General features: G+C 44.7%; 1 protein-coding gene across 2 annotated transcripts; it reads left to right on the top strand.

The window, feature by feature from the left end:
- Nucleotides 1-30: 30 nt before the first annotated feature.
- NT5C3B (5'-nucleotidase, cytosolic IIIB) lies at nt 31-17,660 on the top strand. 2 transcript variants are annotated; one of them, XM_083470227.1, is made up of 9 exons: nt 31-301; nt 3,539-3,637; nt 5,804-5,873; nt 6,590-6,636; nt 7,621-7,706; nt 8,721-8,810; nt 10,311-10,473; nt 13,879-14,079; nt 15,961-17,660. In XM_083470227.1, exons 1-9 carry the CDS (start codon nt 299-301, stop codon nt 16,096-16,098), a joined length of 897 nt encoding a protein of 298 aa, XP_083326353.1. In that variant the 5' UTR covers nt 31-298; the 3' UTR covers nt 16,099-17,660. The 2 variants fall into 2 exon arrangements, with proteins under 2 accessions (XP_083326353.1, XP_083326354.1); XM_083470228.1 differs by having other exon boundaries at nt 227-301; nt 3,539-3,617.
- The last annotated feature ends 242 nt before the right edge of the window (nt 17,661-17,902 follow it).

Raw genomic sequence — 17,902 nt, 5'->3', positions numbered from 1 at the left:
ATGCCTCACCCGCATCCCGGGGGGCGGAGTGGGGTTTGGGGGCGGGAAGTGCAGCGAGCAACCCGGCCGCGATCGAAGCAGCTTGGAGGAAACCTCTCCCCGGATCTCAGACAGCAGCAGCAGCCAAGAACTCGGCCCAGACCCCGAGGGGCGGAGACGCAGGAGGAGGTGCCTGCGGAGCCCAGCCCAGGTCAGGGAAGGAGACCTCCCTCTTCTCCTTCCTTCTCCGGCTTTCTCCATTCTCGATCCCAGTTACAAAACTCCTCGTCGTCCGGGGACGGCTTGCTGGGCGAAGATCATGGTTAGATCCTGGGGAAGGCGGGCGGGAAAAGGAAGGGGGCTTTGCTAAAATGCGCTTTTTTTTTTGCAAGCCGTCGGAGAATACGCTTTCCAAAAACACGAGGTGCTTTAATTCAAGATCTGTGGGGGGTTTTGGCTGCAAAGCAAATTGCACAGCGCTTCCAAGCGATCTCCCCTACCATCGGCTATGAATATGCCCGTTTTGTAGGGTGAGGTGGGGGAAGGCGGAAGTGTGTTGGGTTGTGGGGGGGGGGGTTGTGAGGGGGGGAAGACATGTTGGGAACCCACTTTCTGAGCCAGAACTGGTGGGAAGGGGATGCGGCTTTTGGAGGCGGCCTTGCGCTTGTCCAAACAGAATATGGGGTGTGTTTATATGGCAGAATTAGGGGCTGATCTGATCTTTTCATAAGGCGGGTGTTTAGTATGAAGGAGGGGGTGGGGGTCCAGGAAAGCAGCTGTCTGGGGGGCGTGAGTTCCCCTTCTTTATTAGGAGGTCGCCAAACACTGGAGGGAGCTGAGCGGATTCTGTGCCAGGGAGACAGCTGTCAGGAGCAGCTTTGCTTTGCTTATGATATTATGGTTATGTAATCCTTACAACAACCCTGAAAGGTAGGCCAGTGTTATTATTCTCCCCCCCCCCCATTGCAGACAGGAGGGGTGGAGGCTAAAGCCGAGAGAGAGAGAGGGAGTGGCTTGTGCAAATTCAAGCTGGCAGTGACCCGACTTGTAGCTTAGGCTCTGCTAAGCCAACTGCCCTGCTGCAAGGTGATCTGGGAGGGGGGGGTCAGGTTTGTGGGGTCAGGTTTCACGTGGTTTGAGGAGAGAGAGGGTCTCTGGGGTGGAATCGTGGGGGGTCCGTGACTGGGGATGAGGAGGGGGAAATTAGATCGTTATAGGTCTTTCCCCTTGGTGAACGTGGTGGGAGATTTAAAGCAGAACATGGACTGCAAGAAGATCAAACCTATCCATTCTGAAGGAAATCAGCCCTGAGTGCTCACTGGAAGGACAGATCCTGAAGCTGGGGCTCCAATACTTTGGCCACCTCGTGAGAAGAGAAGACTCCCTGGAAAAGACCCTGATGTTGGGAAAGATGGAGGGCACAGGGAGAAGGGGATGACAGAGGACGAGATGGTTGGACAGTGTTCTCGAAGCTACCAGCATGAGTTTGACCAAACCGCGGGAGGCAGTGGAAGACAGGAGTGCCTGGCGTGCTCTGGTCCATGGGGTCACGAAGAGTCGGACACGACTAAACAACAACAACAACAAAATACTAAGGATGAATACTCTAGGTTGGCGGTTCCCAGCCTGTGGGTCCCCGTATGTTGTTGAACTACAACTCCCATCTGGCCTTGCTAGCTAGGGGTGATGGGAGATGTAGTCCAACAACATCTGGGGATCCACAAGTTGAGAAAGGCTGTTCTAGGTGCTTGTTCGTTGGTGCAACGGGGGAATGGAGGAAAAGCAAGGAGCCTTTGGAAGTGGAGGTTGGGAGTCCACGGCCCTCCAGATGTTGATGGACTCCAGCTCCCATCAGCCTGCCAATTAAATAGTCAGGGATAGTGGAAGTTGTAGTCCCAGTGGTCTTTCAGGGAAGGCTGAAGGTCTTGGAAGGAAGTGCAGGGAGGTCCTTGGGAAGTGGAGGGTGCAGGTTGGAGATGAGAAATACTGTCCTTTTGCAAGACTATCAAGAAGACTAGACTGGAGAGGGGGCAGGAATTGTCTGGGATGCTCTATGGGAGAGTAAAGCCCACAGGCAAGGATTTGACTTGCTTTCTTCCCATTGGCTCCCTATGCCAATTTGTCCAAGTCCCTCAAACCCTTTGAGCCTTTGGTCTTCTCTGCAACTTGGCACTGACTCCTCAGAGTAGCAGCAAGTTGGGCAGAAAGGTACCCACAAACACACCTGTGTACACCAACCATGCTTGCATTGGGGGATGCTGTGGGCGTACTTGGGCTTTGGGTCTTTCTTCCTAAGGAGGTCAAGTTAGCCTTCTCTCTGTTAAACTTTACATCAAAAAGTGAAGACTTTTTTATTGGCCCACTGAGATAATTCTTATTCAGCTGCTTGCTTTTTTTTTTTTTTAAGGCTCTGCTGTTTTTTTTTTTTTTTAATTCATTTTTATTGGGTTTTTCATTTTTACAATGTCCGTAATCATTACATTACATTCAAGTTTCAATTTCCCCTTTCCCTGCTGACTTCCCTCAACTTCCATCCCTGGTTTATTACATCTCATATTACATCCTGCTGTTTATATATACTTCTGTATTATCGTACTATTAAGTTTCTTTTTTTTTATAAATAAAATTGCCAATGTTTATTTAAATCCTGCCAATAACACTATTTTTTTTGTTTTTTCTGCAAATATGATGTAAAAGGTTCCCATTCTTTTTCAAAGTCACTGTTGTCTTTTTCACATAGTTAATCTGTTAACTTTGCCAACTCTGCATAGTTCATTAACTTCTCTTGCCATTGTTCCTTTGATGGTATTTCTCCAGTCTTCCAGTTCTGTGCTATCAGAATTCTTGCTGCTGTTGTCACATAATGTCTGTTTTTCTTTTGGCAGTTGTCCTAAAATTCCTATCAAAAGGGCTTCTGGTTTTTTTTAGTAAATGTCATTTTAAAAGGCTCTGCTGTTTTTATTTATTTATTTTTAACTGTAGTTTTATATTTATGCTGAGCTTTATATAGCATGAATGCTGCATATCACTTATACGCTACGCTTTTAACAATGTGTATTATTTGCATGTCGTTTATACGTGCTGCTTTTCTGTGCTAGGGGCTCAATAACCGTATTGCTATTGGGGGCCTTAGTACAGAAATGTAGCACATATAAAAGGTAAAGGGGGCCCTGACCATTAGGTCCAGTTGTGGCCGACTCTGGGGTTGCGGTGCTCATCTTGCTTTATTGGCCGAGGGAGCTGGCGTACAGCTTCCGGGTCATGTGGCCAGCAGGACTAAGCCGCTTCTGGCAAACCAGAGCAGCGCACGGAAACGCCGTTTACTTTCCTGCCGGAGTGGTACCTATTTATCTACTTGCACTTTGTGCTTTCGAACTGCGAAGTTGGCAGGAGCAGGGACTGAGCAACGGGAGCTCACCCCGTCGCGGGGATTCGAACTGCCGACCTTCTGATCGGCAAGTCCTAGGCTCTGTGGTTTAACCCACAGCGCCACCACTGTAAATAAAAAAATAACAGAACACGCATTGTTGAAAATGTCAGGTGCTGTGTCTTTCCCTAGGTGCCTGAGCTGGAGAAAGCGACCGTCCGAATGAAGGATCCTGAACGCGTAAAAAATGTAATTTCAGCCCTCAGAAAAGGTGGGGTAGGAAAATTCCAGGTGCGTGCTCCTGTATTCATCTGTTTGTCTGCTGTTTGTCGTACCCTTAATTTATCCCTCCCACCCGGCCTCTTCCCAGATGTATTGCACAAGCAGCTGCATGAACCTCGGATCAAATTTTTACCTCAGGCGCTGCCTGGTTTTTGTCTTTGTCTATTTACTAGGGAAATGCCTGTCAAATGATGAGAACAGCATGGGTTTAATGCAGTGCTCAGAATGTTTAAGCATATAGGTAACCGTGAAGGCCATAACATTCTGCACCAAGAGAGCCTTCTCCTTAAAGTTGTTTCTTGGGAAATATGGCAATTTGGGGGTCATCTGGATTTCATGTGAAAAGTCAGGTTCCCCAAACAGGTTCTGTTAACTTAATGCTTTCTGCTGGTATCTCTCCAGCCTGCATCAGAGAAGTGATTTAAGAGCACTTGGCAGACTAAAACTCACCAACATCCAAAACTTTATTACACATAGATATAGGAGCTATAGAAATGCTAAAATGAAACCATGGCAAAGATTGAATGGACTCATTTGTCATGTGTCACCAAAGCACAACAATTGTAGTAAATGGTAACACAGACTTTTATTTCTTAAAATTGCACTTATTTGACTACCATGCGTCAAACGTAATTCGCTTTAGCTCAGGTGAAGATGTGTTGAATTTACCGGCCACTGCCTGACTAGTGTATGCTAGATATTGCTTTCTTCAAAGCAAGAAGAAACAAGGTTGTGTTGGCAAATTATTATCCGTCTTAAGCTGAGTTTCCCTCTGTAAATGAAACCTGGTGTCAGGGGTTTAGGAGCAGAAGCACGGGCAAGGGAGGAAACAGAGAGCGAAGGGGAGGAGGCAGAAGAAAAGATGAGTGACGACGACGACCCGAGATCTCCTAGTCTTTCCAGTGAATCAGAGGATTCACAGAAAGGAGCACCAGTGGCGAGGGCAAGGGGGGAGTCTAGGGGGGCACCCCAGGAAGACAGAGCCAGAGAGGACTCAGGGGGGAGCAGCTGGAAATCGGGACCAGCGTCACCGCCAGGAAGCAGGGAAGAGGAAGGGAGCCAGGGGGGAAGCGCTGGCAGCTCACCACAGGAGGGAGGACATGAGTCAGGAGTGGCCACACCTCCACAGGAGGGAGGACATGAGTCGGGGATGGCCACACCTCCATCGGGGAGCGAAGAAACGGTTGAGAGGAAAGTGGAAGGTTGGGCGCGCGCGCCAAGTTCAAATGCAGAGGAAGGCGGCGCAGTAAGCAGCCCCGAAAGAGAGCCAGGTCCTAAAGCCCGGCGCAAAGAGGCAGGAGGGTCTGGGTCAGCGTCAGAAGAATCCCGGAAGGAAGAAGCCCCGGGGGGTAGAGGGACCCAGAGGAGGACAGTCAGGAGGAAAAGGTGGAGCAAGGCTAGGATATTAAGTTGGTGCACACAGGGCGGAGACTCAGACGGAGCTTCGCCGACCTAGCTACTAGGCGTAGAGTTGCGCGCAGCAGCGTGAGAATGGAAACTGTAATTCAATAAAGACTTTTACTTAATGACCGCTGGCTAGCGTGATCCTCTGTGAGCTAGGATCTTCAAGCAGCTCTGACACCTGGCATCATGTGACATTGATGCAAATAACAAATGTTTTGACGGTTTGACAGGACAACTTGGAATGACTCCGGCCCACTGTAAATTAAGAATTTATTTGGTTCCTTCTCAGTCTCAGTTTTGAGCCTGTTTAGTGTGAAGCACCAATCATCAGGTGGAATCACTTGATGTGCAGAGATCCCATCGTGCCTTCCCACCTCCCCAGTTGATAGGCACTGGGAATCGTCCCTTAGCCCACCAAACAGCAAAACAAAAACAGCAGGCTGAAGAGAGTGCAGTTGTGCAGATGGGGAGATCACCTTCCTCCACATTTAAATCACACTCCATTCAGGCAGCTCCAAGCAGCTGTTTGATGAGCTTAGTGAGTGACACTTGACAAATTCAGCAGTGGTGATGGTAGCAGAGGCAGGCGGCATTGAAGGCCTGAAGGCTGCCCACCTGAGATAACTCTTGGTAACTCTTGAGAGTTACCAATTTCTTGGTTCCCTGAATCTGTAGAGTAGTTTCTTGGGCTAGGCAATGAATCCCTTGTAATGTCTCTCTCTCTCTCTCTCTCTCTCTCTCTCTCTCATTTTCCTTCCTTGTTCTCACCAGGTCATTTCTGATTTTGACATGACTCTGACTCGGTTCGGGTTCAACGGTCGGCGCTGCCCTACTTCCTACAGTGAGTCCAGTTTTGGCCCTTTGCTATTTCATCTTTCTCTTGTAAAACACCACTGACTTTTATCTCTCCCTCTTGGTCCCTCCAAGCCTTTGGGACAGTCCACATATATATTGGCCTATTCCTAACCCTTTTTTTTAAAAAAATGGTGACACAAACCATTCATAACGTAAGAATATTATTCACCACCGTGAGCAGGGCAGTGGGGAGGGGGGGGGGGGTAACGGAAGACAAGTTACAACAATTAACTATAACATTGTTCACTGCTCCTGCTCAGGCTGCACAGAAAAAGCATTTTGGTTCCTGGAATTCATTCCAATTGTACACATAAAATATGACTGATAGAATTCTACTGGATGTGGTATTAGTGTGTGAAATTTCGAACACTGACCCCAAATGAGAGTAAACTGATTCAGGGTTATTTGCAGATGGTACCTGAGTAAATATTTTCACAAGTGGTGGTCCTGGGAGAAGCTACAAGAATTCTGGAAAACAATATTTTACAAAATTGGGCTTATCACAAGTCAGATACTAGACTTAGATCTCTGAATGGTGTTATTTTCCATATTTGATGAGGGGAACTAAAATGTTACTAAAAATTGTATACGTGACAAAAAATAATAATTGTTATAGTAGTTAACCAGACCTTAATACGGTATTTATAAAAATGAATTCGATATTTGGAATTTGGCATATATTTTGTGTGTGTGTCTCTTCAGATATCATAGATAACAGCCGGGTCATCAGCGAAGAAGGCAAGAAAAAGGTATGAGCTTTCATATCTTGGCATGCTGTTGGGTTGAAATAAGCGACAGACAAATGATGAGTGTCATATGGGAGGCATCTGCCGAGCATGTCTCGGGGAGTCCCTTTTATTGAATATTACAGCATTGCCACATATGTGCTTGTTGCTGATTGGTTAACACAAATACAACGCAAGGGTTGCATATAAGCATTAATCATCAATAGATTAAAGGTTGGGAAAGGGAACACAGAATTGGACAGGCGTGAAAACCTCCTTATTAAACTTATTACTAGTGATTGATATAGCAAGACTTAAACTATTACTAGTGATTGATATAGCAAGACTTAAAAGAACATAACTATCGCATCCCATAGATGTGGTCAACCATGCATTAAGAACAGGTCAGGGTACAATGTTTCATGAACTCAATGTGAACTGAACATTCTAGGGTGAGGAAGGAATGCTTCAGCTTAGAACGGTTTGCCAGAGTCATGTGCAGAAGCAAAACCTCCCATCAGCATGCTGATATTTTAAAGTCTAAACTGACTTCCCAGTTCCATTCCCTCCTGCTGTTAGGAGCTCAAGGAACCTTGAGTTCTATGAGGGGACTAAGGTTTTGAAACAGAGAATTCTCCATTCCTTCTATTGAGAGGTTAAGACCTCATGAATGACTTTTTGAGTTCTCTCTATTCTACAGTCTCCGTGTAGGTTTGACTTGCCTGCAACTAGTCCCCCAAGCAAGAAACCAAATAACGGATAACATGAAGATGCTTTTCCTGTTTCTGTCGCCCACCCCCTTGGGGGACTGTACCCTGCAAGTACTGGCTAACGATCAATACCCATCCTATCCTCCTAATATGATGGGGAGCAGGCTATGCAGTTGGTTGTCCCAGTCCTAGCCAGAACCTCCATCTTGGAAAACCTCCATCTTGAAATGTGCATGTTTTATCTTCTGACTAGCTAAATATCCCCCCTTCCTTTTCTTGATACTGGGAACTGTTCCAGCTAAAAGATCTGCTCCATCATTACTACCCTATTGAAATTGATCCGTACCGGACAATGGAGGACAAATTGCCCCTCATGATAGAATGGTGAGTATTTGTGTCAGAAGAGGTAATGTTTTCCTTAACAAGGAGGAAAGGGTGCTTTCTTCCATTACAGAACACACACACCCCAACTCCATTAATGAGAGTCCCCCCCCATATTTTTTATTAATTTTCCAATTTTATAACAAACATAAAAGAAAAACATTACAAAAGAACAAACATATATCCTAGTTGTTAAAATCCTAATTTAAATATCATTGTTAGATGACTTCCTCAAATCCCCCCAGTTGAGTTTCCATAGAACTCATTGTAGCAAGTTTCCAATATCCACTTTCAAATAAAATTAACTTATTCAATTAACATCTTTCGTTCTTTTCATAATATTTTCAATCCAAAATGTTGTACAATTCAGCATATTTTACTCCTAGGCCAATTTGGTACTTACAAGTAATTCTACATATGTTATCTTAGAATATCTAACTAAATAGTCCTTGATATTCTTCCATTCTTCTTGATGCTCCTCTTCTTTCTGTTTGCGGATTCTTCCAGTCAGGTCGGTCAGCTCCAAAAAGTCCATCATCTTCATCTGCCATTCCTCCACTGTTGGTATTTCTTGTAATTTCCAGTTTTTGGCTAACAAAATTCTTGCTGCAGTTGTGGCATATAAAAACAGTCTAACATCTTTCTTGGGCAATTCCAAACCTATTATTCCAAGTAGAAAGGCTTCTGGCTTTTTAATAAATGTATATTTCAACATTTTTTTCAACTCATTATAAATCTTTTCCCAGAAGCCTTTCACCTTGGGACATGTCCACCACATATGATAAAAGGTACCTTCCTTTTCTTTACATTTCCACCATTAATGAGAGGTTTGAGGATCTTAAAAGGGATCGGAGGCACAGACACATCACCTGAGACAGGTCTGATCTGTGGAGGTCAAGCAAACACAAGAATCGCTCATGTGCCTGGAGAAACAAACCAACTAGAGGTTCTGTAAGCTCAATAGATACACCCACAGAGGACTCCTGGTCCCTGATAGGACAGGTGTGTGTGTTCCAGGTGGACGAAGGCCCACGACCTCCTGGCCCAACAGAAGATAAAGAAAAGCGATATCGCCCAGGTTGTGAAAGAGTCGGATGTCATGCTCAGGTACAAAATTTGGATGATGTGTGCAAGAAGAGGTGGGCAGGTGGGATGGGGGAACAACTTTATTTTTGTGGTCTGTGTCCTCCTCTGCCTCAACCCTTCCGGAATTTGCTGTCAGGGCAAGGTGGAATTTTGACACTTGAAATTGAAGTGTGCCATTGGGTTCCGGAGTTTGAGGGCTTGCTGATTTTTCACACGCCTACTTGGCACACAGAATGCAGGTATTTTAAACTTGCGAGAAGTGAGGTTACAGGGAACTAGGCAGAGGGCCTTCTCGGTAGTGGCACCCACCCTGTAGAATGCCCTCCCACCAGATGTCAAAGAGAAAAACAACTTACCAGATTTTTACAAGACATCTGAAGGCAGCCCTGTTTAGGGAAGCTTTTAATGTTTAATAAATTACTGTATTTTAATATTCTGTTGGAAGCCGCCCAGAGTGGCTGGGGAAACCCAGCCAGATGGGCGGGGTATAAATAATAAATTATGATGATGATGATAATGATGATGATGATGATGCAGTCGTTGACCAGATTTGGCAAGGAAAAACATGGCTGTGGATGGGGAGATTTGGGAGAGCAGCAGGACTGGAAGCCGTAAAAGAGGGAGAAGCAGCCAGAGCCTGAAAGGAATGTTCTGTCACAAATGATAGCATTTATATATCATGTTCGATGTATTCAAAGCATTTCACATTTATTAACATTTAGGCTAGTAGGGTAGGTCAGCTTTATTATCCTTGTGGAAGGGGTTGAGGAGACAGAGGCTTATCTAAGGATCTCTCCACACATTCATTTTTGTTTTTGTTTTTACAGTGGTGCCCCGCAAGACGAATGCCTCGCAAGACAAAAAACTTGCTAGACGAAAGGTTTTTTCATTCGCGATTTGCCTCTCAAGACGAATTCCCCTATGTGCTTGCTTCGCAAGACGAAAACGTCTCGCGAGTTTGTTAAACCGTTTAATCCGTGCTTCGCAAGAAGAAAAATTCGCTAGACGGCAAAAATTGCGGAACAAATTAATTTAGTCTTGCGGGGCACCACTGTAGTTAACGGCACAATTAAGATGTAAATCGTGATTACAAGAAGTGTGTCTCATGCATGTACACTAGTTGGTGATCTAGGATTGATGGCGGCTTCCTACCAGTCAAAAGTGGGTTTGTCCCTTGTAACGTGTGCCATATCCCTACAGCAGGGTGGATTTTCAAGGCAACTGAAATAATAAGCAAAAACGTTGTTAAAATAATTGCCAAGCAAAATGTTGTGTTAAAATGATTGCCAAGCAAAACGTTGTGTTAAAATAATTGCTTTAAATAGAGTTTCCCATTGTTATATTGTATATTTCCTTTTTAAAAAAACCATGCATACAAATTGTTTAATTTAAACACTGCAATATTTTGACCCTGTCCGGACATTGCAGTAAGCCATGGTTTAGTGAGCCATGAATGGAAATAGCCTTGTGTGTTTCACCATTTCCGTCGAACGTTACACTTCCTTTCTTTCTTGCATTCAGAGACGGCTTCAACATCTTATTTGACCAGCTTCACCAGAACAAAGTACCCCTCTTCATCTTCTCAGCAGGTGTGGGTGATGTGCTAGAGGAGATAATTCGCCAGGCTGGGGCGTTCTATCCCAATGTCAACGTGGTCTCCAACTACATGGATTTTGACGACAGTGTGAGTTGAGCCCACTTCACTTCCCCCAACTCCTATCTGCTCTGGCATGGAAGCAGTGTGCCAGTCTGAACACTGTGTTGGGGGGGGGGGGGGCTTAGAAAGTTTTGGGATGGTATTAATAGGACGGGATAAATGGAAGGCAGGAGTGTGCCTTCTGGGGTTAGCCAGAAACTCCCAGGCTCTACCAGGATGAGCAGAATTTTGGTTGTAGTGATAGGTAAAGCTAAAGGGACCCCTGACCATTAGGTTCAGTCGTGACCGACTCTGGGGTTGTGGCGCTCATCTCGCTTTACTGGCCGAGGGAGCCGGCGTACAGCTTCCGGGTCATGTGGCCAGCATGACTAAGCCGCTTCTGACGAACCAGAGCAGTGCACGGAAACGCCGTTTACCTTCCCGGAAGCGGTACCTATTTATCTACTTGCACTTTGACGTGCTTTCGAGCTGCTAGGTGGGTAGGAGCAGGGACTGAGCAACGGGAGCTCACCCCGTCGCGGGGATTCGAACCGCCAACCTTCTGATCGGCAAGTCCTAGGCTCTGTGGTTTAACCCACAGCGCCACCCATGTCCCACGGTTGTAGTGATAAAAATTATTTATAAGAGACTCGGTCCCAGCTCTCATTGAGCCTTCAACACAACCACGCCTCTCTGGTGCTGTTCAGCGAAGAGCATGGGCAATGAAATAAGCTGGATGAGAGCTTTAAGTGCATATGGCGGATAATTTGTCATAAAGATGACTGAACAGGCACTATAGGACATATTCATGTTTACTACATCCAGGTGAGGAATCATTTTGCTGTATAGGGAAGTTTTTAATGTTTAATGTTTTATTATGTTTTTGTATATGCTGGAAACCACTGAGTAACTGGGGCAACCCAGTCAGATGGGCAGGGTACAAAGAATAAAATTATTATTATTGTATCATCAAGTAGTTGTCCACCAGTGCTGTTTGGAGAGTTTTGGAGTTTATTCACACTTGCCTGGTGATGAGGGTACTTGAACCCTTGGAGGTGTGCTGTGTGACATGTTTGCTAGGCACTTTGAAGGTAAAATCACTCATCTCTGTGATGACTTGGATTCCATATTTGTGGCAAATTTGGGTGAAGTGTCCAATGCAATGTCTAGGCCAGTTTCGTGGGATCAGTTTAAGTCGTTGAGGCCTAAGGATGTAGATAAGGTGCTTCAAAGAAGCACAAAGGCTGTTGTCCATTCAGCATCTGTGCAAGACTTTCCTTTTCCTTTTCTTTTTTCTATAATTTTTATTAAATTTTCTGTTTTACATTTTAGGATATTCATTTAACCAACCCTTAAATTTCAGTGACTTCCCTTCTTCTCTTTCTTGGTTCATTTTACAAAACATAAATCCCTGCATATTTTATATAAACTAAACCATTCAGTATTCCATTATTACATCCATCAAAACTTTTTTCTTAAAAAATGTTTAGGGTTACCCTCATTTTCCTACTCATATTGAAATACTGCCCCTCAATAATAATAATAATAATAATAATAATAATAATAATAATAATAATAATAATTTATTATTTATACCCCGCCCATCTGGCTGGGCCTCCCCAGCCACTCTGGGTGGCTTCCATAGAAACCAAAAATACAGTAAAATATCACACGTTAAAAACTTCCCTGAACAGGGCTGCCTTAAGATGTCTTCTGAATGTCAGGTAGTTGTTTATCGCTTTGACATCTGCTGGAAGGGCGTTCCACAGGGCGGGCGCCACTACCGGGAAGGCCCTCTGCCTGGTTCCCTGTAGCTTTGCTTCTTGCAATGAGGGAACCGCCAGAAGGCCCTCGACGCTGGACCTCAACGTCCGGGCAGAATGATGGGGGTGGAGACGCTCCTTCAGGTATACTGGACTGAGGCCGTTTAGGGCTTTAAAGGTCAGCACCAACACTTTGAATTGTGCTCGGAAATGTACTGGGAGCCAGTGTAGGTCTTTCAAGACCACTGTTATATGGTCTCGGCGGCCGCCCCCAGTCACCAGTCTAGCTGCCGCATTCTGGATTAGTTGTAGTTTCCGAGTCACCTTCAAAGGTAGCCCCACGTAGAGTGCATTGCAGTAGTCCAAACTTAGATTCACAAAATGTTTAGGGGTATGCGTCCCTCTGTGTCCCCCCCCCGAAAAAAAGCACTGATTACATCCATCAAAACTTATTTACACTGTTGAATTTATCTTAATGCTGCCCATGTTTTCAAATAGACACAATTTTCCTCCATATATATTCAAAAAAACAGTTTCCAATCTTCTTTAAATGTATGTTCTTCTTGTTCTCTTATTCTAAGTGTTAGGTCTGCAAGCTGCACATTTTCTATCAGTTTGAGTTGCCAGGGAATTCCCAGGTGTTAAAAAAGGTTATTTATGCATGCCACTACTGCGGCTGGTGTTTTGTTAGCCCCAAAATGGAAATTGAGCAAAGTCCCAACTAAAGAAGAATGGCAACTTAAAGACTTTGCTTTTTCAGTGAGCTTTCTAAGAGGAGATTTCTGTTTGTGTTGGATCTTGAAGCATTTCTGTACATGCAATTGTTTAAACTGTTTTTATATAGGTGTTTATTGTTTATTGTGAAATCGCCTGGATAAGCTTCAGATGAAATGATTTGTAAATTGAAAAGGACACTGGACATGTGAAAAAATCAAAAGCTTCTGGAACATAGCACTGTATATGACGAGCTTAAAAAAATGTTTAAGTATAACTTTATGAAAAATACAGAAGCTTTTGTACTAGGGATAACGGACACAGGTATAGCAAGAGAAGATCAGAAAATATTCCTCTATGCCACAGGAGCGGCAAGGATCCTAATAGCTAAAAATTGGAAAAAAGAAATTGTGCCATCAAAAAGGGAATGGCAAGACAAACTGTTAGAGTATATTGAACTGGCTAGATTAACAGAGGCAATTAGAGATCACACTAGACAAGAGTTTCAAAAAGCATGAGGGAAATGCAGAGAATACTTCACAAAACAGTGCCCTAAAATACATACCTGGACTTGTTTTGATTAATGTCTGCAGGAGACTTTGTGGATATTTAAGTTATAATTAGAAAAATCTTAATAATTATTCATAAAGGAAACAGCTTATAAGAAGTAAATAAGGAAGCCAGATACAGGATAAAGGAAGTCTTTTATTTGGTTGTTTGTATTGTTGTATGTTATGCTTATTGTATGTTATGTTCACGTTTAATGAGGGCAGAATTCTATATTGGGGGGGTGGGGGTTTATGCTATGTTGTAAATAAAATTTCCAATAAAAATTATTTTTAAAAAAGAAAGAAAAGGACACTTAACGACTTTGAAGTAATTACTGCTGAGTAGTTTGGCTGCACACAAACACAACACAGAAGCTGCCTATTTCTGTGACTCGTTTATCTCATTTGTTTTTGTGTCCTCCATGCAGGGAGTTCTGCGAGGTTTCAAAGAGCCCCTCATCCACACTTACAACAAGAACAACACGGTCCTGAAGGATACAGAGTATTTCCAGCAGCTGTGCACAAGGACAAACATCTTACTCCTTGGAGATTCCATGGGCGATCTCAGTATGGCAGATGGTGTCATTGATGTGGAGAACATCCTCCGGGTTGGCTTCCTGAATGACAGGGTGAGTTGGGATTACCCAGCCGGGCACAGCTGACTGTGGAAGGGCTGTGAGACAAGGTGAGATGGCCCTTTCGGGTGGCAGACTTGGAGAGCTGGGAAAGTGGCCATCGGTCCATGAAAAGATTGTGCCCCTCCCCTTCTTGTGCTGCCAACAAAGGCTTGACCTGCAGAAATTAGCAGAAAAAAAGCACGGAGCATAGCTGTCAGCCATCCCTTATTTGGCGGGAAAGTCCCTTATCACAGTGCTGTGTCCCGCTGCTGTCCCTTATTGATGATGTCCCTTAAATTTCCCGGGTTTCAAAGGAAGCAGCTCCTCTCCCTCCCTCCCTGCTGACCAGGGAGGAGGGAGGTTCCAACTGTGTTGCTTGGCTGCGTTGCTCACCCAATAAGGAGTCTAAGAATGACTGGGGGGTGGAACTTGCATGCCTTGTGCCGATCAAATCGGCCGCGTTGCCTGGGGACTTGCCTTTGCTCAGCACTTCCCAGCGGAGAGGTGACGGTGATTTTCCTTGATGCATCCCCTTTGCCGGGTTGCTGTGCTGTGGGAACCACCGCTTGAGGCTTCGTTTGGCTGCTGGCTGGGCTTTTTGCCTTTGGCTCGGAGGGACTTAGAAGTTGAACATACATGTGCTTGGAAAATCCCTTATTTTGGCTGCTGATCCCTTATTTTTGAGGCTGCTGGCCCCTTATTTTCAAATCTGTAAGTTGACAGCTATGACATGGAGATATATATATTATTACCTGCAGATCAAAACTGGTGTTAAAGGCATCGCTGCGGTGGCTGATTATAAGACAAAGCAGTAGGCAAATATGAGGATTCATTCAAGTGGCTAAACAAATGAAGCATGCAGTTTGCTTACAAGCCTGCAGTTCTCATGCTCAACTTTGACACCCCCTTTTTTGGATCTTTTGCTGTTGATATCTGAATGCATTCCAGAATTTGTGAGAACTGCAGACTTGCAGGCAAACGGCACACACAAACAGTAAATCTAACCCTGAGAATTAATTTAAACTAACTTTAAAACACTTGTTCTAGTGCAAGGCTGAACTAACAGTTAGGTTAGAGGTTATTTTATTGGCATTGGTAACTGGCTCCTCTGGGATCATCTTGGGTGATGAAGAGCAGGGTGGAAGCAATAGATGATCTCATATAGGAACCCCTGAGGATCTTTGAAGTAACTAGAACACCGCTTGGAAACCACTGTAACAACACTGTGCTAGCCAGTGCTGAGTGCCTGTCAGACCTATTCATCCTCCCTATGAAGATGACCCAGAAACTACAACTAATCCAGAATGCAGCAGCTAGACTGGTGACTGGGAGTGGCTGCCGAGACCACATAACACCAGTCCTGAAAGACCTACATTGGCTGCCAATACATTTCTGAGCGCAATTCAAAGTGTTGGTGCTGACCTTTAAAGCCCTAAACGGCCTCGGCCCAGTATACCTGAAGGAGTGTCTCCACCCCCATCGTTCAGCCCAGACACTGAGGTCCAGCTCCAAGGGCCTTCTGGCGGTTCCCTCCCTGCGAGAAGTGAGATTACAGGGAACCAGGCAGAGGGCCTTCTCAGTGGTGGTGCCCTCCCTGTGGAACGCCCTCCTACCACATGTCAAAGAGATAAAACAGCTATCTGACTTTTTGAAGACATGTGAAGGCAGCCCTGTTTAGGGAAATTTTTAATGTTTGATGTTTTATCGTGTTTTTAACATTCTGTTGGAAGCTGCCTAGAGTGGCTGGGGGAACCCAGCCAGATGTGTGGGGTATAATAAATTCTTCTTCTTCTTCTTCTTCTTCTTCTTCTTCTTCTTCTTCTTCTTCTTCTTCTTCCTCTTCCTCTTCCTCTTCCTCTTCCTCTTCCTCTTCCTCTTCCTCTCTCCATGCAGGTGGAGGAACAGCGGGGGAAGTACCTTGAAGCCTATGATATTGTGCTGGAGAAAGATGAAACGTTGGACGTGGCAAATGGCATCCTTCGTTTCGTTTTGGCCGAAACAGCCCAAGCCACACAGCCCACTTGCCCTTGACGACAAGCTGCCAAGAGATGCTCCCTCCTCCATTTCTTACTGCCCTTTGCTATGCCATAGACACATACCAGTTCTCCCCGTTTCTTGCCATTGTCAGTATCCTAGATCATTAAAACTGAGCCGAGCTGACATGTAGCCTCTTCTCTCAACCACCCTGTTCCTTACTTAAAACCCAATCCTGGCTGCACAAGGCAAGACATGTGGAATCGCCTTGCAGTACATTTCTCGGCGGACCAAAATGTAGAATTTGCGAGGAAGCAATCGGGCCTCTAAAAGGCAAGCCAACGCTTGAAGTTTCTCCTTGGGGTACTGCTAGATTTAGTTACGAGGACAAATTTCCAGAGCGAACCAATTGCGTTTAAAATCATCCCACGGCTATGGCAACTTTCAGGTTTGAGTTCCTGCTGGTTTCTTGTTCGCAGCAGGCTGATGAAGTGAAGGGGTTGTGGACTCCAAACTGGGCTGTTTTCACCTCCTTGTGGCTTTGCCGCATTGTGCAACCCGATTGTGCACATAGCGATCGCTTCATATAAGCAGAGAACACCCAGATTCCATGTTTTGCAGTGGATTCTTGCAAAGTGATGCTGCAGGTTTGCTGCCTGCTAGGTGTGGGTCAATGCAATTTCAGCCACTCTGTTCCTCTTTAAGCCACGCCATCCCTGGCTCTCCTATGGCTTCCTCTGTTGCAGCAGACACTCGGACAATGTTTCCTTAATGGCATTGTCTATTTTTCAAAAAGGCCACAATTCGTGTATATTCATATGCAGTGTCCCCCTGCCCCACTGCATGTGAAACATCTCTTAAAACGAAAATCTAAACATAATAGGGGGTGCCAATGGTGAAATTCACTTTTCAGTCAAAGCACAAGCCAGTGATTTAAGAGGACATGAATGCTCTTCTGCTGTGTTGAACCAAATCTGATAAAGTTGGAGAAACTCAGGCCTGTAAAGTTGGGTAAATTACCTTGGCTATACTCTTGGCAGATGAACAGCCTAGCTGGAATCCTACAAGCTTGAGGCAAATGTTTTGTTTGGGTGGAACCGGTGTGTGCTGGTACAACTTCAGTTTCCTTTAGGAGTGTAGCTGTTGTTGCACGCTGGACGAAACAATTGTTTACCTTGGGTAGCTTTGCCCTTTAAATGCCAGTTCAAATGTGTGGTAAATCATCTTTTTAAAAGATACCTTGTTTGTTACGGGGGGAGGATTATATGATTGGAAGTTTGAAAGCCAGGTTGAATATTCATAATTGAGACGGCACAGTAGAATGGGATGTTCTTGTATGAGTTATACAAGACAGTTTTAAATAAGAACGGGGGAATGGCATCTTCTGAGCATTCAATTCCACCCCCTAAAAAAACCATGCATTTTGACAGGGTTTCTTTTGCACTATTTTTGGTTTCACCTTTCCCCTGCCCCAATTTTGTTTTACAAAGAACAAGTCACCCCTTCCCAGTTTTCTGCACAGAATCCAAGAACGTTGAATTGTTTGGGTGTTTTTGTTTTTATTATTGAAAGGGCATGTAAAGATAATAAAACAGAGATTTCCTATTTTGGAAAAAAAATTCGTATGCATATTGCTTGATTGTCTGGCTGCTTTAATCTAAATTCTTTTTCTTTTTTTTAAATACAACACCACCACAATATGCAAGGAAGTTATGAACCACTCCATAACCTTTGTAAGATGGGATCTTTTACCAAACCTTTCATGCCTCCCCCTTCAAGAAACCTGGGTCCTGTAGGTTTGAGTGGGTTCTGACAATTGTGCTCGGAGTTCCTACCCATTGTCACAGAACCACGGGTCCTG

Source organism: Podarcis liolepis (assembly GCF_965112155.1).
Source record: "Podarcis liolepis genome assembly, chromosome: 13".
In the NCBI taxonomy this organism is placed as follows: Eukaryota; Metazoa; Chordata; class Lepidosauria; order Squamata; family Lacertidae; genus Podarcis; species Podarcis liolepis.
Note: the sequence above shows the minus strand (reverse complement) of the source record. Positions and strands in the feature narration are given on the sequence as shown.